This window comes from Cavia porcellus, unplaced genomic scaffold (assembly GCF_034190915.1).
Source record: "Cavia porcellus strain 051 isolate PalLab524CR breed Dunkin Hartley unplaced genomic scaffold, mCavPor4.1 scaffold_1, whole genome shotgun sequence".
Classification (NCBI taxonomy): domain Eukaryota; kingdom Metazoa; phylum Chordata; class Mammalia; order Rodentia; family Caviidae; genus Cavia; species Cavia porcellus.
This window is the reverse complement of record NW_026947484.1, coordinates 102,050,188-102,073,800: the sequence shown is the minus strand read 5'-3', so window position 1 is coordinate 102,073,800 and position 23,613 is coordinate 102,050,188. Positions and strand designations below refer to the sequence as shown.

General features: G+C 37.0%; 1 protein-coding gene across 2 annotated transcripts in view; it reads left to right on the top strand.

The window, feature by feature from the left end:
- Nucleotides 1-8,395: 8,395 nt before the first annotated feature.
- The window catches only part of C9orf72 (C9orf72-SMCR8 complex subunit), a 28,882-nt gene continuing 13,664 nt past the window's right edge, over nt 8,396-23,613 (top strand). Inside the window, exons 1-5 of one of the 2 annotated variants that reach the window (XM_063252194.1) lie at nt 8,396-8,662; nt 17,484-17,969; nt 19,530-19,589; nt 22,734-22,829; nt 23,270-23,334. In XM_063252194.1, coding sequence (XP_063108264.1) covers nt 17,526-17,969; nt 19,530-19,589; nt 22,734-22,829; nt 23,270-23,334 — 665 coding nt within the window. In that variant the 5' untranslated portion in view covers nt 8,396-8,662; nt 17,484-17,525. Of the gene's footprint in view, nt 8,663-8,727; nt 9,056-17,483; nt 17,970-19,529; nt 19,590-22,733; nt 22,830-23,269; nt 23,335-23,613 lie in introns of those variants that run through there. The other variant, XM_063252204.1, reaches the window with a different exon arrangement.

Below are 23,613 nucleotides of genomic sequence, written 5' to 3'. Positions count from 1 at the left end.
CTCTCCGCGGCTCCTTCCGGGCTTCGCTCCGAAGCCTCTACCGGTCCGCTCTCCGCGGCTCCTTCCGGGCTTCGCTCCGAAGCCTCTACCGGTCCGCTCTCCGCGGCTCCTTCCGGGCTTCTACTTCCCCCCAGGGGTGGCACCAGTATATATACGGATACAGTGTCCAATCATATTAAAGTAAGCAAGGCAAGCTGATTGGCTAACATATTATTGAGCGGGTTGTTTACGCGGTAAGCAGGAAACTAACGTGCTCGATGGGAGGGGTAATCTAACTCAGGCTTTACTCTTTACCACAGGCCGCATGATCGCTATATGCGGCGGCTCGGCAATGTGGTGGCTCCCAACACCTAAGACAAAGGACTTCTGTCTAAAACATATAAAGGATTTTAAAAAATCAGACCCCCCAAAATTCAAAGATCCAATCCAAAAATGGGCATCTGAGATGAATACACAATTCTCAGATGATGAAATACAAATGGCGAATAAATACATGAAAAAATGTTCATCATCATTAGTCATTAGAGAAATGCAAATTAAAACCCCACTGAGATTCCATCTCACTCCTGAAAGAATGGCCAGGATCAAGAAAACCACCAATAACAAATGCTGGAGAGACCGTGGGGAAAAAGGAACAGGAACTCTCCTGCACTGTTGGTGGGAGTGTAGACTGGTCCAACCACTGTGGCAGCCAGTCTGGAGATTTCTCAAAAAGCTGGGATTGGAAGTCCCATTTGACCCAGCTATTTCATTTCTAGGAATATTCCCAGAAGAACTGAAAACATCATACCACAGTGATATATGTGCACCCATGTTTATAGCAGCACAATTTGTAATAGCCAGCTCTTGGAAACAACCTAAGTGTCCATCAACTGAGGAATGGATAAAAAGTTATGGTATTTTTATACAATGGAGTACTACTCAGCTATAAAAATGATCACATTGAGACATTTATAAATAAATGAATGCAGCTTGAGACCATACTCATAAGCGAAATAAATCCAACTTACATGTGTAAATACCGAATAGTCTCCCTAGTGTAAGAAATGGTAAGAATACATAAAAATATGTGGTAATCATGATTCCTCATTATGTGGCTTTGAAACCTTATGATGTTTTCATTCATTAGTTGGAATGGATTTATTATGGGTTGTTTGATTTTATTGTCTGTGATGGTATGAATAGCTATTTTGAAGAAAACAAGACATTATAATAGCTAGTGCTGATTTAATATCATTCCCTTGAAGCTTTTGTTCTTCTCCATCGGTTTTATCATGTTGTATCTTATTGGATTTTATTAAATGTGATAGTATAAACAAAATATTTTATGGACAAGGAAATGTTAATTAGTTCTGAATATCCTGTAATATTTTCATTCTCTTGAATGGTTTTACACTGTCTAGTTATGTTTGATACTACAGTGTATGAAGGTATACTTAAATATTTCAAGGAAAGAGACACTATGGTAGCTACTGTTATGTCAGGTTAGCCTGTGGTGAAACACTATGTTACTTAAATTGTTCTGTTCTGACCTGTTTTGTTATTTCTTCTTTTCAAATCTTTTTTTTTAAATAAAAAAATAGATAAATATACTCTATATTATGTCAATGACCATCTCTAACAAATTATACTATTAATTTTAGATTATCATTATGTGTCCTAAAAATGTAAGGTATAACATCAAGGTGTTTGGGTTTTGTTATTAGTTTACTAGTGGAAATTAAGGGAGTATAATGAAATGATTTAGGGATTCAAACTGGGAAAATCCAGCAGGCGTCATGTAAGAAGGCAGCATAAGGTAATAAAACTCCCTTACATAAAGTGAGGGCAATGGTCTGCCAGGCTGAATAAGCTATGTGAGTGATCACAGAGAGGTGAACCATCATGGTTCCGCAAGAACAAAGCGAAAGGGCACTGAGAATGAAGTCCTGAAAGTCTGCCAGAGCCGCACTGTGGAGAAACCCTGGAGTCTGTGAACCTGGATGCTGTAGAAAATGGGAAGTTACAGACAGCTGAAGAACATGAGAGTGAAATGACTGGGAACTTTTTCGTTTAGGCTTGTTTCTTTTGTTTTTAAACAGACGACCAGTAAGAATATTTAGCAAGATTTCTAAATATGAGGTTAAAAAATAGATTTCTTAATGCCAGCAACAATTAGAAAATAATATTTTTAGAAAAATTAATTTTCATTAACCCCATTAATATACAACTTGGGATAATTTCACAAAAGATGGAAAGTGTCTTCTCAGAGAAAACTCCATAACCTCACTAACAAGGATAAGGGGAGTTGTAATTAGAGAGCTATGCCACCTTCATAAATGAAAAAATAAAGTTCTATAAATAGTTCTATATTAATGCCACACCAGTAAAAACATCATAAAAGTTATTTGTAGAAATTCACAAGCCAGTCAGTCCTTATTTCTATATGGAAGAGAAAGGGCAAGTCTATCGAGATAATTTTAAAGAGGGAAAAAAGGGTCATTTTAAAACTAAATGACTTTAACTGACCCACAGATATTAGTTGGTTTTGTAAAATTTATCTAATGAGTTAAAGAAATAGCAGAAAAAGGGAAAAGAGGAAAGAGGCAAGACTGAAGACAAAGAACTATAGATGCCACTCAGTTTCTTACACACCTAACCCAGTGTGAGCCTGATCCTCAATAGTGACCCTGACGCTAAAAAGGAGGAAAAGCTATTTGCAAAAGAGTGAGTTGAAATCAGAGGAGCCTGGCCTAAAGACAATACTTCTAAAGTATGGAGAGTAAAGTGTGGATCAGCCAGCTCACACTGGCTAGCAAACAGATATTTGCCAAAACAACAAAGTTAATAACTGAAATTGTAAGCAGGTAGGTCTCAGTCTCAAATAGCATGTGCCAAACTTTAGGGCAGTTATACCTCACAAAAAATAATGAAAGCAACTGCTTGCAAAGCACCATATCAGTAAGTACAATGAAGCATACAAAAATGTCAGGACTTGGAAATGGTGTAAAATTAGACAGATGTGCCACAGGAAGCATTCGGAGCTGGATTTAGGGTGTGTCCTTGGCACTGAGAGTGTGGTGGCCCATCTGCACAGTTCCTCAGAGCTTGAGATATGAAGGGCAGAACCACAACCAACAGTATGAACTGTTCCTTGCATCTGAAGTCCACCAAATCACATCTGTCTGTCAACGTACAACTCCAAATTTTTCTTCCTCTAAGGAAATGATACAATGTTACATTTTCTCCTCCTCTACGAGCTATTGATCTTATGTAAGGAAGATGGTGCTTTGTTTTCCTGCATCCTGTTCTCTTTAATGTTGTTTCATGCTGCAATGAACTATAGACTCTTCTCTCTAGCACACTTATTTTGGATCATGGGTTATTTACAACCATTGTAAGAGCAGTGAAATGGAAGGGACAGGGGTTAACACTTAGTAGAAGATAGGATTCCTCTGACTGAGAAGTATATTAGCTTCTTATTTAGAGAATCATAACTCCCAGGAGGAGCTGGATTGATTGAAATACATGACATTCTTCTGCAGCAGTGTTCTCCACATTGTTAATTGTTGGAACTATAGGGTTGGATCCAGACAGAGATTCATTGGAGCTTTTTAAATCATGCATTATGCTCACTTTATATGAATATATAAAGTTGTTTATATATTCAGCAACCAAAACTCCACTTTGATGCACTTCAGGTGGTGTTGGTTTATTCACACTCCAATCAAAAGATAATGTACCATAAAGTGCATATTGACAAGTCAGCAATTAAGGCAACCACATAAACTCTCATTACTTCAAAGACATTAAATGCACCGTGGTTTATATAGTAACATTCCTCATCTGTGTCCAACATCACATTGTTTACACACCAGTCACAGTGAAATCTAATTTGCTAACATCTTAGTAAATGGGAGCTAATCACTGAGTCCGTCACAGTTTTGAAACAGCACATATGACATTTTTGGAACAACACTAATAGAGGATGGAGAAAAGGCTTCCTGACAACAGCTGGCATTTGTAACACAGCAGCAAGGTTCTCTCGGTTCTGATACAATATTTATTGGAATTATATATATGTACATAGTTTAAAAGGCTTATATCATTGGTTATGGCTTGAAATATTCTTGAGTAGATACTAAAGTGTCTTGATCTACTTAAGTAGATCAGTGCATTAGTGCCATTACTTCCTGAATGCACTGTTCTAAATTCTTTTTTTTTTTTTTTTTTTTTTTTTTTGTACCAGGGATTAAACTCACAACCTTAAGCTTGCCAGGTAGGCACCTATGTCACTGAGCTAAATTCCCAGCCCTACACTCTTCTAAATTCTTAGCTTGCTGGATTGCACATAAGCCTCACAATATGTCTTTGACAAATTATTATGCATGCATTTGCAGCTGAGGAAATTAAAGTTCACAAAAGTGAAATACTGCCCAAAGTTTCAGGATTAAAAGCAGAAATAGTACTTGCACCAGCTCAAATTCTAGCATTCAAATCTCTTAATCTGCCCTACTGTTTACCTAGTTGGAGAGCTATTCTGTATGACTGATCATCATACATGGATAGTTTTAAAAGTTTTACGTATTGCCTTTAAATGTGTCATTCTGGTTGGAAACGAAGGGATACGATTCTTGTTTGAAGAAACAGTCCTTCTCCAAAAATTTATTTTCATCTGATTATACTGGTATTTGGAATGATTTATCTGGGCAGGTGAACACAATTTGAAGGGGATAAAAGTAAATGTCCTTCCAATCCACTCTTTGGTTGCAGCTAAAATATATTACATACTATCATTTTCCTTTTTGTCCCCTGAAAAAGGGATGTGTACTAAAATAGTTTTTCTATTTTACACTCTCAGGCAATCTAAGTATTACAGATCACCAAACTATATTATAATTATTGTTTCCATTCTTATGTTTTTTGTTTTTCCTCCTATCCAATGAAAGACATACATGTAACTGTACTGCTACAGAAAGATTAAATAACTGTCAAGTTAGATGTGGGGAAAAGGATTCATAGTTACTGGCCACAAAACATCATGCATACAGAGCCACTTTTATAACTAAAAGATCTCATTTCTTATGATCATGTGGAACTGAGACCTTGGTGTTTCATTATTTCTCTGTTACAAAACAGCAGTTCTAGTGTTAACACTACAGAAAATCAGAAATCTGTTGTGGATAGTGGAACTTATTCTTTAAGAAAAATTTTTAAATAGGAAAATACTGGGGAGTTGTTATTTTCTCACGTACTTGTTGTAGTTAGGGGTTGTGCAGAGAACAATTAAAATCAGGATATAGAGTTTATAATATTATTTTTATAATGGTCACTGGGAGTTAACACAAGAAAATGCAGGAAATCTATCCATAACACCAAAGACACAGAATATTTAGTCAAGAGCCTAAATCCCACAGTAATGTCCCACATGAGTCCAGATAAAAACCCAGAGCTCAGGACAATGCCTCCCATGAGTCCAACTGGCAGTCCAGAGCCCACAAGAAGGACTCATGCCAGTCTCTTTCACGGATCCGTGCCAGGAAGGCCCAAAGGTCAGTTGTGGAAACCAGAAAGTCCATGCCACTGGGGTGAAGAAGCTGTGCTGGTGGGATGAGGGTTCTATGCCGGAGCCAAGAAGTCACACTCACAACAAAAACCAGGGCTGTCCTGAAAGGCACCACAGCCATCCTCAGCAACACAGAGGCCCTGAGCTCCTTCAACGACAAGCACAGTTGGGTACATGTCAAGAAGCCAGCATGACAAGTTCATCCTGGAGACCAAGCAGGACACGTCTTCCCCTCCGGAGTCAGGAAGCAATGCTCAATGTGAGGACCACAGCTTCTCCAGGAGAACCAGCAGCTCAAATAACCACATGTAACAGAACCCACAATGCCTCCACACAACAACGCATTAACGCCTCAACACCTCCCTTCTTCTCCACCTATTTAGCCTGGCAACTTTCCTCAGGTGGAGCATCTTGGCTCAATGCCATGCTGATGTAATCCAGCTGGCGTTAAATTGAACACCAGTTCTTAATCCATAACAGTACTTAATCAAAGTGCCAATCTCATTCTGAAATGGGGGTGCTAACATTAAATACCACAGATGTTATCTAAGAAGAGCTTTCCTCATTCTGGTAGCAGATTGATGTCCTCAGCCACCAGTGGGTTGCAGAACAACACAAAATTGGCACAAATCAATTAAGTAGGTGACCTCGGACAAAAAACTGAACGGCCTGGAACCCCATTACCTACTCTACTAAAACAAAATGAGATCCCTTAAAGATGCTTTTATATACATACAATAAGAAAGTTACTACAGTTAAGCAAATTAACATATCCATTATTTCACAGTTACCTTTTTTCTGTGTGGTGGTTCCTAAAAACCTACTTTTTGCTCGAAAATGTGTGGAAGGGATATATTGAACCCAGGGCATTTGGACTGAAGTACATTCCCAGTCTTTATTATTCATTTTGAGAAATGGTCTCACTAAGTTATTAAATTGCCCAGGCTCGGTCAAACTTGCAATCCTGTCTCGGTCTCCCATAGTGCTGGGATTGTAAGTGTGTGCCACTATTTTTGTCATAAAATCTACCTTTTTTAAAGCTAATTTCCAGGATACAGCATTAACTATTTTCCTAATGTTGTACATCTGGTCTCTAGACTTACTCTTTTCACACAAATATAACTTAGTGATCCAGGGCCTCCAAATGATATATGACCTCCAAGTGATATAAGAGAAATATTATAACTTTCAACATGCTAGATATTCAACACACCGAACTCATGTTCTCCAAAGTCAAAGAATGAATTCTAAAGAACAACAGAGTTAGAGTAGGAAACTTTGAGGGAGCGACAGCTCCTCAGAGACAGGAGAGAGCCTGACGAAGGTGTGGCAGAGCCCATTTTTCAGAAGATTTATAAAGCAAAATTATAATGTGGGTGTAATGTAGGACAAAAATTATAACCAACCAACAAGATTTCAAATATAGACGTTTAAGTAATGTTGATCCAATGGGGAAGCAAGTCACATAGCAAGTGTCCAGGAAAAGAACACACACTTTTGGAAGAAACAAATCAGGAGGTCCCACTCACCCACCCTGGTAACTCGTACCTATGCAGACTTTAATGGATATTCTTTAATATCAACTACAGAACATTGCTTACCTCTTGGGGAGACATGTAGGCCTGGTCACTTATCTTTATCTTAAGGCCTGCCCTTCAATGGATGCATCTCCAGCCACAATTGTTATGTATTTTCATCCTCTGCACTGACTCTCTTGGAGGGCCTGGCCTAACTGCCTACACTATTTCTACCTAACTTAGCTGTCAATATTAGCACCCTTAGGTCTGCGGCTTCCATCCACTCCTGCCCCAGTATCCTAATCATGATTTTACTGTTTACACGTATTCAAAATTTTGTTTCAATTCCGTATACAAATGAAGTACAATTCTTTACATAGATTGAGGAACATACACAAAATACTGTTAAGTACTTGCTAAATGGTAACTACTTAGTGAATAAGCATATAATAGTGAGTGGTAAGGGGTCTGTTACTAGGGCTGGGGGTTTAGTTCAGCAGCGTAAATGCCAGCCTGGCAAGTATGAGGTCGTGAGTTCAATTCCCAGTACTACAAAAAAGAAAAAAAGAAGAGTACAGATACAAGAGAAGTATTTTGCATAGTCTTTTTTTTTTTTTTCCCTCTCTGCAAATGATAAATGCTTATTTGATTTTTAGGACTTAAAAAAAATGTTTAGTTCCTTACCTACAGTGGAAAACTGGAATGTGTAAATTGCAGACCAAAAAAGAAAACCTCATAGTGTTATCAAGCATAATGGTTACAGTTCTCAGAGGTTAAAAGAATTTATGCACTTTGCGCAAATAGTAGAAATGAGCTTGAGAAACTCTTTACAGGTACTGAAGACCAAAGTGTGTTGACTACACATGGGAAGATCACCTAATAGGCCTTGGGAAGGAGTTACAGTTAAATTAGTCAAGGCGAAAAATTCCATTCATGAAATATTTTTTATACACACGAAGTATGATTCCTCACGTAGATTCAGAGGCACAGAACAAATAAAAGTTTACAACCACCAATTCTGCTCTGCTTCCCCAGGAGCCGACAGCTTTTCCTATTAAAACTTGCACTATGTGTCTACCTTATAGGTTCGCCAGCATCTTTAAATAGTAGGTCTTGAAAAAAAAAAAAATCTGTAAGCTGGCACACGTTGTTTTAGGAGCCAAGTATACAGACATTCATGCAAATTGGAAACGCCCAGACGAAACCTACGGTGTCCCATTAGGAAAAGGAGGCGCGTCTAGCAGCGACCGATTCCGCCCACGTAAAAGATGGCGCAGGTCGCGTCAGCCAGTCTGGCTGCCCGGTTCCTTCTTCTGGGGGCGGGGTCTAGACAGAGGAGAGGCGTGTGTCTAGGAGCAGCGCTATTCTCCCGCCCATCGTGCTCTCCATTTGTTTTCACAGCGTTCTCCAGAGGTGTTCTAGGAATGATCTGATAAAGACTGGTCAGAAGAAAAAAACGCAAACCCACTCAGCGCTAGGCCGGCCGGGAGCGCCCAGGCCGCGGGGGCGAGGGCGGGGCCGGGGGCGGGGCCGGGGGCGGGGCTGCGGTTGCGGTCCCCGTGCCCGCGGCAGTGTTGGAGGCGGCGACGGCGGCGAGTGGGTGAGTCGGAAGCGGGCGGACGCCGGGTTTAGGGTCAGCGCTCCGCCGCGGGGCAGGGGGCTGCGGTTTTTCTTCTCAGAGCTCGCCTTGTTCTCTTTTCCACTCTCTGTCTTGACGGAAGGAGCCGGCGGCTTTCCAACCTGGGGACCGGTGGGGCCACCTGCAGGAGGGCCAGGCGTCGCGGCCGCGGTGGCGCGAAGACTGCGAGGGGCCCAGTTTTGGGTCCGCAGTCTCTGAGCCGGCCCCTTCCCGGGACCCAGCGGAACCACCGCTGGGGACCCCGGAGAAAGGAGCCCCGGGCGCCCGAGGCCTGGTCTATGCGTGGAGGGAGCCGGAGGGCAGGTGTCGTGGTGAACACTTGAGTCCGCAGGGAGCCAGCGCCGGGAGGATGGGGTATGGGACCTGCTGCTTGCCTGCAGGATTTCAAGTTTGTGAGGAGTGCTGATGTCTTGTAAAAGTGGGCAGCAGTGATAGGGCAGGTTGTACTCTATTTTGTGGGACAAGACCTGGTTGCCTCATAGCTCAAGAGATTGCACAGACTTGTTAAAAGGAAGTGACCACTCTGACTTGGGCAGCCTTGAATGATGGTAATCAGTTGCAAGAGAGAAGTGCACTGATTACACAGTGTGTGTCAGCATTCAGAAAAAGGAAGAAAGTTGTGCCTTTGCCAAGGAGGCGTGATGACCCTTTCAGACGCAAAGAGATTGCTAGATTCTTAGATCAGCTGTCTAGTGGTAGGAAGTGAATAAATTCCTGTTCGTACTGTTTCATCACTGGTGGTACAAAGGATGTACATTCTGTCTAGATTACTTCTACTTTGCACCAAAGGGTCAAAAGATTGGAAAACTTTAATTTGGGTAGATCACAGAAACATGAAATGTGGTAGTCCTTAGTTTTAGGGGATATGTAGGAAGACCCTCAGTGAAGCCTGAAACCTTAGATTGTGCCTATGTACTATAGGATCCTAACTGTACTGGATTTTTTTTCTTTAAATACAGAGCTGTGGTAAAAGTTTAAATTATAAATTAGGCACAATAAAAAATTGACAATAATGAAATAGAACATTTGGAACAAAATACTGTAATAAAATTTATATGAAATCTATCGCAGAATATCTTACTGTATTTTCATCTTTTTTAAGTAAAATAAGACATACTTGAACATAAGCACTCTGATTTCTGGACAGTTGATTGGATAACAAAGAGGACTAATAAATAACAGATGGGCAAATAGTGTTCCTAGAATCAATATGCAGGACAAAAGGATGATTCACATCCATGAAGCAGACAGTATGAGGGTTCCCTCACACCACTCAGAATGGCATGCTATTTCAGTTTTATAAAATGATTTCTTCTAGAAGTTTTTATTGTTTTAATTTTTTTAAAATTTTATGTAAAGAAAAGAAAAAACGAAACAGTAAAAGGATATAAGTAATACAGAATTTCATGAAATAAACAATAAGAAATCACTAGTTAATAGATTACACATTGTCATCTTAGAAACAGTTGTTCAAGTAACAAAATTAAAGCATACAAAGTGGACATTTAAACAGTGAGACTGTAAACAGTTGTGTTCAATGATTCAACAAAAACATTAATATGATCATCTATCTTACACACCTCAACACACTTGCAGTTGTATCCTTTAGAGCACTTTCTTTTCCTCTCTTTTTTACAATAACAGTTACACATTTTGGGTGTTATTACTCCCACAGTTCTTACTACTTTTTTTTGGAAGAGAATAAAACCAAATGTGACAAAACAAAGCAGAGTCAGTCAAAACAAAGGATGAACATAGTACATGATGTAAAAACAGAATACAAGGGAATCCACAATGGTTACCATAATGCCTCTTGCTACCTTAAAAAGAATTGCCTATATCATCAGGTATAATAAAATTGAACAAAACAGTACAGAACAAAAAACCAATAAAACCTAAACATTGGAGACATTACAGGACTTCAAAAGAAGACAATAGTCAAACCAGAATGTGCGTCACAGTGAATCTTATTGCCTTCAAAGTAGTTGCCTATACCCTCAAACTTGGTACTATCAAACAAAACAGAATAGAGTAAAATCAGTCAAAACAAGATGATGAGGGCAATTCAGGGCTTCAAATCAAGTTAACAGGAAATCAAAAAAGTTACTATAATATATCCTGCTAATTTTTTTTATTTTTTCCTTTAATTAAAAAATAAATTTAAAAAAAGAGGGGGAGATTGAGATAAAAGAGGACATAACAACATAATACAGGTCAGGGAGCTGGAGGTTTAGCTCAGCGGCATAAGCGCCTGCCTTGCAAGCAGGCAGTTGTGAGTTCGATCCCCGGTACCGGTAAAAAGGAAAAAGACAAAAAAAAAAAAAAAAAAAAAAAAAAAAAAATACAGGTCAGAACAGAACAATTTAAGCAACATAGTGTTTCACTACACATAACAGTAGGTATCATAATGTCTCTTTCCTTGAAATATTTGAGTATAACTTCATATACTATCGCATCAAACATATCAAGACAGTGTGAAACTATTCAAGAGGGTGAAAGTATTACAGGGTATTTAGAACCAGCTAACAGAAAATGAACAATGGTTTCTATATTATCTCTTTGCCTATAAAAAAATTTTTTTATACTATCACATATAATAAAATCCAGTAAGATACAACATGATAAAACCAATGGAGACAGAAGAACAACAGCTTGATGGGACTTCAAAACAAGATGATATTGTTTTAATTTTTGGGCCAAACTTTATTACAAATATCTGAAACCACAGAAAGTAAAACTGTACGAAGAGAAGACTACCATGTGATGGTGTTAACCATCACCTCTTAACACTGCCACTCTTGGAATCAGTTGAAAAGGCCTCCTTGCCACCTGAATTGATTGAAATACCTCAGGATGATTCTGTTTTTCATATCTGTGAAACAAAAATCAGAGAAATTACAGACCACATTGTAGATTTATCTGCTTCAGGAAATGATTACACACCACTTAGAAGCTGATAAAATAGCTGCTTTATTTGACTATGCTGGCAGTTCAAAATTTGCTTTCAGGGAAGAAGGTAATACAAAAACCTATGAAGACTCCTCTTTCATGCCTGCTCTTGGGCTCTGTGTTAATTGAGCTCAAGGGGTTGTAGTATAACCTGCTTATTATACTTTGGACCTATGAGAGATAATCACATAGTGAAATCATGAACTTCCTCTGAAATTCTGAGATTTGCTTTGTGTTGGAAATTTAGAAAGTGTTGCAGATAGTCTGGTGGCACTGTTCATAAACTGGGCCTGGGCAACCTCTGTTTTGGAAGGTGTGCTAGATTCAGACCCTACTTCTCTTAGGGCTGGGAGAAATAAAAATGTGGCTACAAGATGGAAAAGCCTTATGAGGATAGAAATGCAATTAATATAATCATATGTCTACATGTTGGGTTATTTTTTAGATTTATAATTGAATAAACTCTCATGAACACTATGCTTTGTTACAGGAGTGGCAAGCCATCATCTCACCCAATTTGGATTTCCCTCAAAAGATTATATGACTGTTTGATAACCTTCTAAAGTAGCCAGTGCTGTATTTACAAGAAATGATTACACAGCACTTTATAGTAGATAACAGTCCACTGGTTTTTGAAATGATGGGGCGGGGGTTGCCACAGTTGTATCTAATGAATTTTCCTCACCAAAGATAACCATTTCAAGGGTCTTAATTATACATACCTGTGACAGTTTATTTCTTAGGTTAGACCCACCCCCTCATCTATGATTTCAGCTACCAACATTCAAATATAATCCAAAAAGATTAAATGGAAAGGGGCCGGGAGTTTAGCTCAGCGGCGCAAGTACCTCCCTGGCAAACGCAAGGTCATGAGTTTGACCCCCAGTACTAAAAAAAAAAACAAAACATTAAATGGAAAGTCCCAGAAATAATTTGTAAGTTTAAATTGCTTGCCATTCTGTGTACTGTGTTTAGACAAAGTGTACCTGTCTGCCCTGTCTCACCCAGAACATGATTCATTCCTTGACCAGTGTGTCTACACTGTATATGCTACCAATCTGTTAATCTCTTAATTGCCAACTTGGTTATCGGATCAGTTATCACAGGATTATAGTAATTGAGATCAAGTAACTCTTCTTAATAATGAATGAAAGCACAGGCTGTGGTGCTGGCAGTTCAGATATGCCAAAGAGAAACTATAAAGTGCTTCTTTAAGTGAAAAGGTGGAAGTTAATAAGGAAAGATGCTGAGGATGCTGAGAGCTGCAGAAGAGCAAACCTAATTGTGAAATTGTGAAGAAAGAAAAAGATTTTGTGCTAGTCTTGCTGTCACACCTCATTACAAGAATTATAGCTGCAGTACGTAAGTGTTAGTTAAGATAGGACAGGCTTTCAATTTGTAGATGAAAGACAGAACAGAAAGTGTGTTCTGATTGATGATAGTGTGTTGAGCTAAAAAGCAGTGGGCCTGGAAGAGTTCATTTGTGACATAAATGACAAGTTATTTCCTACAAGGAAGGGAGAGTTACACAGATCAGGAGTAGGCTTGGACTGAACATACAAAAGTCACTGGAGAAGCTATAAATTAAAGTTGATAGAGGATTTATCAGCATGCTTAATAAAGAAGTGGAAAAACTTATGAAAGGCTATTGGGAAGTTTTAACAAATGAGTTGAAAGAACTTGTTTAATAATCTACAGAGAAGAGGAAGGGCAGAAAAGAAACCAAAGCAGAACCAGCAGTATGGGCACTTCTGAAATTTGCTGAAGTATTTCTAATTGCAGAGACATTAAAAGTACAAAATTATGGACTACTGTCCTCAGATGAAACACGCCATTATCCAGTGGATTACAACTTCTGCTGCAGTACTTAAATTAATTTTAAAAAAACTTTGGATTACAATATTCTTCTAAAAGGTTTTGAAAAAAAAAAAAAACTAACCTTCTAATATGGAGGGTCCTCAGCCATGAGCATTGTCTGCTCCTGACATCTAATCATTGCTTATACTATAGTGCAAAGATCTAGGATCACCTGAAACACGTGCTACGTCTCCTGACATGTCCTCAGAAGGTCAGTAGGAGCCTAAAGCTAAATTACATACCATTTATATACCATTTACCTCTCTTCACTTCATCATGTAGGAGTTGCGTTCTCTCCCATCACAAAAAGAAAGGTGAGTACTGGACAGGAAGTTACTTTGAGATAAAGAGAACACATTCACATAAGTCAGCATAATCTATTGATCTTACTGTGCATAATTCATAAATTAGACTTTATCAGATATATATATGTAAAGGAAAAGATAACTAGTATAAAGTAAGATACTGATCTGCACTTTCAGGCATCCAATGGGATTCTTGAACATATCTCCCAGCCATAAGGGATAACTACCATATGTCTTTTGGCAGCATTTAACATGATTTTTATCCTTCATTTTCGAGATATACAGAACTAGGATGAGATTGAGTGGAATTAGTGGCCTAAAATAGTTCAGTATTTAGAATCAGGTAAAAAGTTATCCCATAATTCAGTCATACTTTGCTCTAGAGCTCAATTCTGTTTTATTTTCAGTATTGTGATGGACTATTTGAGTTACAATGTTGCCTTTAGTCATCTTTTTATCCAAAAAGAATAAAGAAATATATCTACAATATAATTTTATCACTTTGTATTTACTTCATTTGTCTTAGTTTGCCATTGTTAATGGTGACAGCAGTAGCGTCAATATAGTTTCAATTCAAATTACATTCCTATATTCTGTCATTGTAAATAGATTGTTTAAATTGCATCCAAAACAGTGGATGTTTTAAACAAGCTGTACTTAGCTTATGTCCACTGTCCACTCCTAAAATTGTTGACATTATTAAAAAGTGGATACTACTTAAAGGAACTTTCGAGGTTAAAAGTACACATGTAAAAATTCTATTAAACTATTTGTGCACGTATGTGCAGTTGAATGTTTTACCAGATTCTGTATGTAGTCATAATATAAAAATACTCATCTGATGCTCTAAAAATGTGATTCTTTTCCTCAGACTCTGAACTCTTATATTTTTATTTTTTGGTATCAGAAATCAAACTTAGGGCCTCACACTTGCCAGGCAGGCGCTGTGCCACTGAGCTGTGTCCCCAACTCTTCTGAACTCTTTTTTGACAAGATGTAGATAAATTTTTTTCAAGTAAAATGATTTACTTTGACATAAATTTAGTTGCTCAAATATTACCTCCCAAAGCCATCATATAAGCCATAGACTATTATTATTACTATTATTTCACAGTTTTATTTAGCTTAAATAAAATTGTCATAATTTTTTTTTACTTTGTTTCTGATTACAAATCTTCAATTATAGCATTTGTAAGAATAATTAGTTTTACACTAATATAGAAGGTATTTTTTCAGAGAGGTATGTATGAGTAGATTAAGATACATAAATTGAGCCCTGGGTTCTAGGTTAGCTGTGGGCTTTTCTTTTCTCTGTGTGTCTGTTTTCTCAGTAGATTGAAAAGTTTGAACAGGGTGCGTCCATGCCTTTTGTTTACAATGTGTTCTAACTAAAGCAGTTTTATTTTAGCCACTTAATATAGAACACCTTTTGCAATGATAAAATGCTATACTGATTTCTTCTTTTTTTAAATTTAGTTATCGCTTTGATGGCTCTTTTATTTTCTAGTAATATGCCATTTTCCTTTTTACTAGTTTTTTTTTATTAGTGTATGTTATGTATAGTAATATCTTGATCATTTTTGTCCCTTCTCACCTTTTTCCCATCTCCAAAATATCTACCTCCCTGTTCCAATCAACTACTTTTATTTTGCCCTTTAAAATTTGTATACTTTGCTTTCTCATACAAGAGAAACTATGTGATACAGAATTTTCTGTGTCTGATTTATTTCACTTAACATTATAGTTTCAAGATCCATCCATTTTCCTACAAATGCCTAAAATTTATCTTTCTTTAGGGCTGAATAATACTACATTGTGTACATATACCACATTTTCTTTATTCATCTGTTGATGGGCTTCAAGGTTGTTACCAAAACTTAGCTATTATAAATTGTGCTGCTGTAAAATGAGTATGCATGTAATACATAATATGATGACTTTAATTCTTTCAGGAAGATACTCAGAAGAGGTATACATGTGTCAAATGGAATTACTACTTTTAGTTTAATTTTTTTTAAGGAATTTGCATACGATTTCTGTAGTGGTTATTCTACCATAGTTTACATTCCTACCACCTTCTGGCCAGCATTTGTTTTTGTGTCCTTGATGATCAGATGAGTAAGATTAAATCTGAGTATTGTTTTTATTTGCATTTCTGTAATAGCTAAAGATGCTAAGCATTTTTGAGTGTTTTTGTTAGCCATTTGTACTTTTCCTTTTGAGTAATATCTGTTCATTTCAGTTGCCCATTTTTTTTATTGGGTCTTTTGGTTTTGGTTTTTGAGTTCTTTGTATATTCTAGATTTTAGTCCTCTAACAAAAGATGAACTGTGAAAAGTTTTTCCCATTCTGTATTTTGGGCCTTTAGTCTGTTGATTGTTTCCTTTGCTGTGTAGAAACTTTGCAATATGATTTAATCACATTTGTTAATTCTTGGAATTATTTCTTGTGTAACTGGTATTCTGTTCAAGAAGTTCTTGCCTATGCCTTTGTCTTCAAGTATTTTACCTATTTTGTTTTCTAGCAGATTTAATGTTTGTGTTTTAGTACTAACTCTTTGGTCTATTTTTTATTTCATTTTAGTTCAGGATGAGAGATATGGGTCTAGATTAATTCTTCTGCGTTTGGATAATCAGTTTTCCTAGCATTGTTTGTTTTGGGAATTCATTAGTACATTAAATGTATTTATCTTCATTGTCATATTTCAGTTAAACGCCAGGATTTTAAACACTAGTATTCAGGGCTACAGAGTTCAAGGCCAGCCTGAACTACATAGAGAGAGCTAAAAAAAAAAAACAAAAAATAAAAAGTAAAATAAGCTTAGCAGGAGTATTGTTTGTCAGTACTGTGACACCCAGAAAGCTCATTAGGGAAAACAGGATCATTTACTGTTTTGTTACGGCTCCAGAGCATGTTTTCATGATCTTAGATCTCTTTACTTTTCTTTTTAATTGTCCTTTTAGCAGGTGTAAGGTATTTCTGCTGCTGTCCGATGTGGTGTTATTGTTTAAGGAATACAATAGTGGGACAAAGCACTGCAAAGTAGATGACTTAAATAGCAGCAGTTTACACTTTGACAATGTTGAAAGCTAGTGTTCTAATGTAAAGGTGTCAGCAGGAGCATGATTCTAAAGGGATGCTAGTGAAGTCTTCATCCTTGCCTCTTCCAGTTTGGCAGTTATCAACAATCTTTGACATTCCTTTGCTTGTAGTTGTATAATTCCAATTTCTGTCTTTTGTGTTTATATGACTGTGTATCTTCAGCTCCCTCTCCTGAGCCACCAGTCATTGAATTCAGACCTGTTCCAGTCTAGTATGAGCCCATGTCAGTTATGCTATTTCTAAAAAAAGTCTAAAACATAAATAAATAAAGTCATTGTTCATGTATTATACAAGAACTTAGAACTTAAATATACCTTTTTTGAGGGAATGCAGTTCAACTTACAACAAGTTATCAGCATCTCTAGCCGAGCCTTCATTTTTTGCCTCTTCAGTTCCAGTGCTATTGGGATGAAATTTTTAGTAGAAGAGCATATAGTCAGGCTGTTCGGGAAGAAAGAGGCCTGTGGTACAAGCTGTAGGATGTAACATGTGCCTTAGTCATTTGGGTCTTGGCTAAGTATCTCTAAAATTGCTAGCCCTAATTGCTGGTTTCTTATGTCCCTGCATAGGTGTCCCCGGAGCGTTGGATGATGTGAGATTGGGTTGCAGTGATGTCGACTCTGTGCCCACCACCATCTCCAGCTGTTGCCAAGACAGAGATTGCTTTAAGTGGTGAATCACCCTTGTTAGCAGCCACCTTTGCTTACTGGGACAATATTCTTGGTCCTAGAGTGAGGCACATTTGGGCTCCAAAGACAGAACAAGTACTTCTCAGTGATGGAGAAATAACTTTTCTTGCCAACCACACCCTAAATGGAGAGATTCTACGAAATGCAGAGAGTGGGGCAATAGATGTAAAGTTTTTCGTTTTGTCTGAAAAAGGAGTAATTATTGTTTCCTTAATCTTTGATGGAAATTGGAACGGAGATCGAAGTACTTATGGATTGTCGATTATACTTCCACAAACGGAACTTAGTTTCTACCTTCCCCTTCACAGAGTGTGTGTTGACAGACTAACACACATTATTCGGAAAGGAAGGATATGGATGCATAAGGTGAGTGGTTCTTCAGCTTACATATCATGCTAACCTGGCCATTGAAAGTTTATTTTCTGATATATTTGTATCAGTTTAAAGAAGTTATTTGCATTTGGCTGGGTGTAGTGGCACACACCTATATGTAAGTATAGCAATTATTTCATAAGTTCTCAGCCATGTGGCCTTTGGTCTCTTTAACTGCTTTGCCAGATTTCTGTTGTAAGAGAAGACATTGGACCAAATTGTTTTAGAAGGAAGACCTTTTAATTTTTCAGATTAAGCTGGAGTGTGAGTCTCCAACACTGGCTTACCTGAGGAGCACTGAATGAAAAGGGTGGTCTTGAGCGGCATATAAAATAATATATTTAATGCTTCTAAGTAGCAAAACTTCCTTTTAATATTTTTATTATAGCATTTCTAGTATTAGCAGGGTCATACATGTAATTGTAGCCATATCATGAATTTTAAAATTTTAATATATTTGTGATTCCTATATAAAAAACTAATATACAAAGTAACACAAACCTGGGCTGGAGATATATTTCAGGAGCATAAGTGCCTGCCCGGTAAGCTCAAGGTCTTGAGTTGGATTCCTGGAATCCCCCCAAAAAATAAATAACACAAGCACCCTAATAAATAAGAAAATTTACATGTCTGCTTAATAATAATAAACACTTGTCTTTGTATGACCACGCATGTGTAGGTAAGTTGAAACATTATTGGGTAAGTTCTGCATCTTACCAACTCACACACGGACATACAATGTTTTATATGTGCAGGTCTTGATTTGACCGTGTGTGTCAGGGACAGAAGGCTGAAGTAGCCCTGCACTGTGGCCCCACTCACAAGCATTCTTTTGCTTCCTGTGTGTAGGACCTAGCACCACACAGTCGAGTCACGTGAAAAAAATTCCTTAAAGACCCGCAATCATGTTAAAAGTTGATGATCTTTTAAAGAGCCTCATTACCCACATTACTGGCTCTCTACAACTGCCACAGCCCAGGGGCCTAAGCTAAGCTTAGAATTGTTTTCCACTAAATCCTGTAGTTTTATATATAATAAATGTTGTTAACATTTCGATATATTTTTGGAATATCTAGAAAACATCTAATTCTTATATTCCAGTTTAATACAGAGTCCATTAAAACTATTAATTTTATAAGGCTTTAACCCATTGTAAGGAAAAATAATTTTTTAAATAATAGTGTTATATCTGCTGTCTCAATTTCTTATTTCTCATGTTTATGAAAATCATTTAAAATTAACAAGCTTATATTTCTCAGGTTCAATTTAATCTCGTTTAACTCAAAATGTGCATCATTATGTTCCTTTATTGAAACTACAGGTGTTATATTGACTATTTGCTGCTAAATTATCCCTTTTTCAGTACAAAACAAAGGTTGTTTTGACTTTGTGTAGTGTTGGAGAACATGGGTTTGTTAGATTCATTTCCTGCTTTCTTCCCTTTCTCTCCTATAACAGAAAGTATTTTTCCTTTGAATTAAATTATACAACATGGCTGCATCGAAAAATAAGCATGTGTCAGTATTTTTAAAATATGAATTTGCTTTTACTTAGGAAAGGCAAGAAAATGTCCAGAAGATTGTCTTAGAAGGCTCAGAGAGGATGGAAGATCAGGTAAAGTGCAGATTGCATACTGTTAAGTACCATCATTTCTGTGGGGTATGTTTGGGTAAGGCTGTTAAGGGCTTGAAGACGTAACATTCAACAGTGAGCCTGAAGATGAATAGTCTGTATGGACTTTATAAAGATGAATATGGACGAAAATTTCTGTATCTTGCATCTGAAGAATTAAGTAAATACAGGAAAATGCTAATTGCAATAGTATAACTATTTTTCTCAGTTTTCAGAATAATTTTGAAATAACTGGTTCAGAGTAAAAAGAAGTACATATGTGATTTTTTAAAAAGTATTGCTTCTCAAACATTTTCACAGAAATAGCTGCAATAGCAGAGTAAGTGTACTCCTAAGTTACCTGTCTGAGGGTACAGCACAGCTCTTGCTCAATATTTCTTTAAAGTCTTATATGAAATCTTTAATAAAAGTCAAGCAGTTTACTTTCATTCCATGATATAGCTGTTTGTTTTAATATTAAAATTTGTTAGTGATTTACCTTACTTCTATAATATTGACTCCTTAGAAAAATGTATCATGTTTATCCAGTGACTTTGAATGATCTTGGGGAACAGAACTAGAGTCTGAGAGGTGTGACTACAAGGGTATGACTTCCCTTGTAGAATTAAACAAAGGCCGTTTGGGTGTAAGACAAGAAAGTTCAAGCTGGGACTCTCTTGGTGGAGAAAGTGTTTTAACTTTGCTCTTATTCCCTGCAGGCCAGTTTCCCTCATTGTACCTTCTTGTAAAACTCCAGTATTTTAAACACAGCTGTGTTACCTTTCTCTGGGTCTCTTTAGCGTGATTAAGATGGGAATATGTTTAAGAAACCATTTTTAAGTATGTCTGAGTGGCTGGTAGTATAGCCCAGGAGAGAGCACTTACCTAGCCCTGCACAGAAATCTAGATTTGATCCCCAGCAGCATAAAACAAAGCAAAACGTAAACTTTGTGAAAACCTGAGTACATCAGGGAAAATACAGTATCCTGTAAAATGGTCTTCCTGAGATTACTATGTTCATACCTTGTAATCGCTTTCCAAACCTAGCGGGACAGGTCTGCTCAGTCAGTAAGCAGTGTCACAGGAATGGGGTCACTCACCAACTTCTAACCCGGTACTTAGAGAGTAATTAAGTTATCACAAGACAAGAAAATACAGGAGCAGACACACAGTTGCTTTTGGTGGGATTTTGGGTTTTTTTCAAACCAGAAACCTGTACTTAGGAGATTGACTACTATTGATGAATTTCTGACTCTCTTTTAAAGGGTCTTCTTGAAAATGTGTTATCCAATGTCAGGAGGAAAGTATATTGGGATAGACTAGACTTTCAAGGGAAATCATACTGAGAGGAAAAGAAAGCACAAGGAAGGGAAAAAACCTAGAGAATTTTCTTTTATAGTCTCTTATTTATTCAGCTCTGTAAGATTTTTGTTGTTGAGTATAGATGATGGCATCCTTCACTTAAAATGATGTAATGTCTGAGATTCCATTTCCAAAATAATGTATGTGCCTAAACCTAAACAGAAATACTGTCTCCAGATTAACCTTTCTGAAATGGAATTGCCTTACAATCGAGTTCTTGCAAATCTCTTACATGTTTTGAACAGCTTTATATTGAACAATAAATATTGCTTGAGAGAAGTGATACAATAGTCTGAAACAACTTTGGTCCTTGCTAGTTGAGAATGCTTATCTGTCATCTGATAAAGTCAGTTAACAAGGAAGGAAATTTAACACAAATGAGTTATCTTTGTTGGACTGCTTATGTTAATTATAAACAAACATATCAACAATTACTTTTAAAAACAAAATAGTGTTATTTTGGGTGGTTATTATAAGGTGAAATTTAAAAATAATAAGCCTCTACATTAGGCAAAGGCATTAATGGCTTTGGATAGAATTTTCAAAAGTAGCAGCATACAGTATTCAAATTAAGCAACCTACACGATAAGGGACTTTGTTAAGTTGCTCAAAAAATGACTCTTGGATGACGAAAGTTCTAATTTGAAGATACATACGAAGAGTTTGAATAGAATTATTTCGTGAACACTGAGTAGGCCAAGAAAACTTACTGAATTAACTACATAATTTTAAAATATGTTTAGATAACACTGATAAGCATTGGCCAGGGATATAGCTCAGAGGCACAACTGGCTGCCTGGCAAATGCAAGGTTCTGAATTCTTTTCCTGGTACCAAAGGAAAAAAGGTATAGGACTATGGGTATAGCTTAGTAGTGGAACACTCACCTAGTGTGCACGATATATATATATGAAAATTAATAAACACTTGATGATTTCATTTACATCTCTAATAAAAGTTTACATATTTAGGTTGGTCATAAAGCTGATGGGGGTTAAGGGATAAATGAAGATCAGCCTATATTTGAAACATTTTATATTTGGGTTATAATCCTGACTCCATAGGATTTAAGTTCAAAATTATATTTTTGAGACATAATAAACAGTTCAAAGCATCTCTAAAGGAACCTGTTATGTTTCATTGATTCTTGAGCTATATGTGACAATTGTCATTTGCATCTGGAAAGATTAGACCCTATTTGAATGGGGAGAAGTGGATATTGGTTGAAGCTTTACCAGTAAGTTATGGTAAGGATTTCAAAGACTTTGTGCTTGACTTTAACTTTGTTGTTGTAGGGGGTGGTGGTACTGGGGATTGAACCAGTGCTTGCACTGAGCAACATCTCCATCATTTTTATTTTGAGTCATTTGTGCTGATTTGCCCAGGCTAGATTCAAACTTGTGATCCTCATATCTCAGCCTTCTAGAGTGCTGAGATTACAGGTGTACACTACCATACCTGACGTGGCTTTGCTTATTTTTAAATAGGAAATTTATTGATGACCTTTAAAAGGAGATCCTTTCTAAATTAGGTATGGTATTCAATTCATGCATGTGACAGTAAATGATAGCAGTAATTCCGTGCTCACCCAAAAAGATTATTCTTGAAAGAATGAGAATGAATTTAAATAGCATAAAAATACTTTTAAATATTTTGGAGTAGTAGATTTTCAACAAATTACCAATCGTTCTTATCAAAAGGTATTGTTCTTTGCTTTCATTGTTAGTTTTTATTGTCCAGCTTGTCCCGTGTTATGTGAATTCTTTTGTTTTACTTTGTTGTGCAGGGTCAGAGTATTATTCCAATGCTTACTGGGGAAGTCATTCCTGTGATGGAACTGCTTTCATCTATGAAATCACATAGTGTTCCTGAAGAAATAGATGTAAGATCTTAAGAGGGCAGTTGTATCCTTTACCAGTTTCCTTGAATTCTACTATTGTGTTTACTAGTAATATTCTCATTTTAGTAGTAGATCTTTTGTTGTACTGTTCATATGAAATGTTAGCCACAAAGCATACATATAAGCCTAAGTTTTCTATGACCAAAGAAAACTTAATGACTTTTTCATTAAATTTGGTCTTCTGGATAGCTAAGAAGAGGAAGTTATTCTTGTAATAACTATTGCTTAGCCTGCCACAGGTTTCACATCTGTTCTTTTCCAAGTTATGATAGGGCATAGAAATTGTTTTATGGGTTTTCTTGATGCTCAGAAATGGGGGCAGTATGTTTTCATTGAATCTAGATTTCAGCAGACTTAGGTATTAAAAGTGTTCTCTCAACGTTGGTATAGCCAGATTAACATTTTTTTCTGGTGTATTGTAGATAGCTGATACAGTGCTGAATGATGATGACATCGGTGACAGCTGTCATGAAGGCTTTCTTCTCAAGTAAGAATTTTGTTTCTTTTCCTAAATGCTGGCTGAAGCAGATAAAAATCTTATGGTCACCTTATGACAAACTTTGGAGGCATGAAAATACTACAATACCTGTTGGCTCATTATTTTAGAGAAAGCATTACATATTTGAGTTGTTGTTTAATACATGCTATTTTTTATTCATATGTCTGGTAAATCTGCTTTTGCAGTTTACTCCTTTTGCAGTTTAAAGAAACCAAGTTTCCGTTGTGCCCACACAAGCAATCTTAGTGCTTTGTTCTGTTTTCCTGT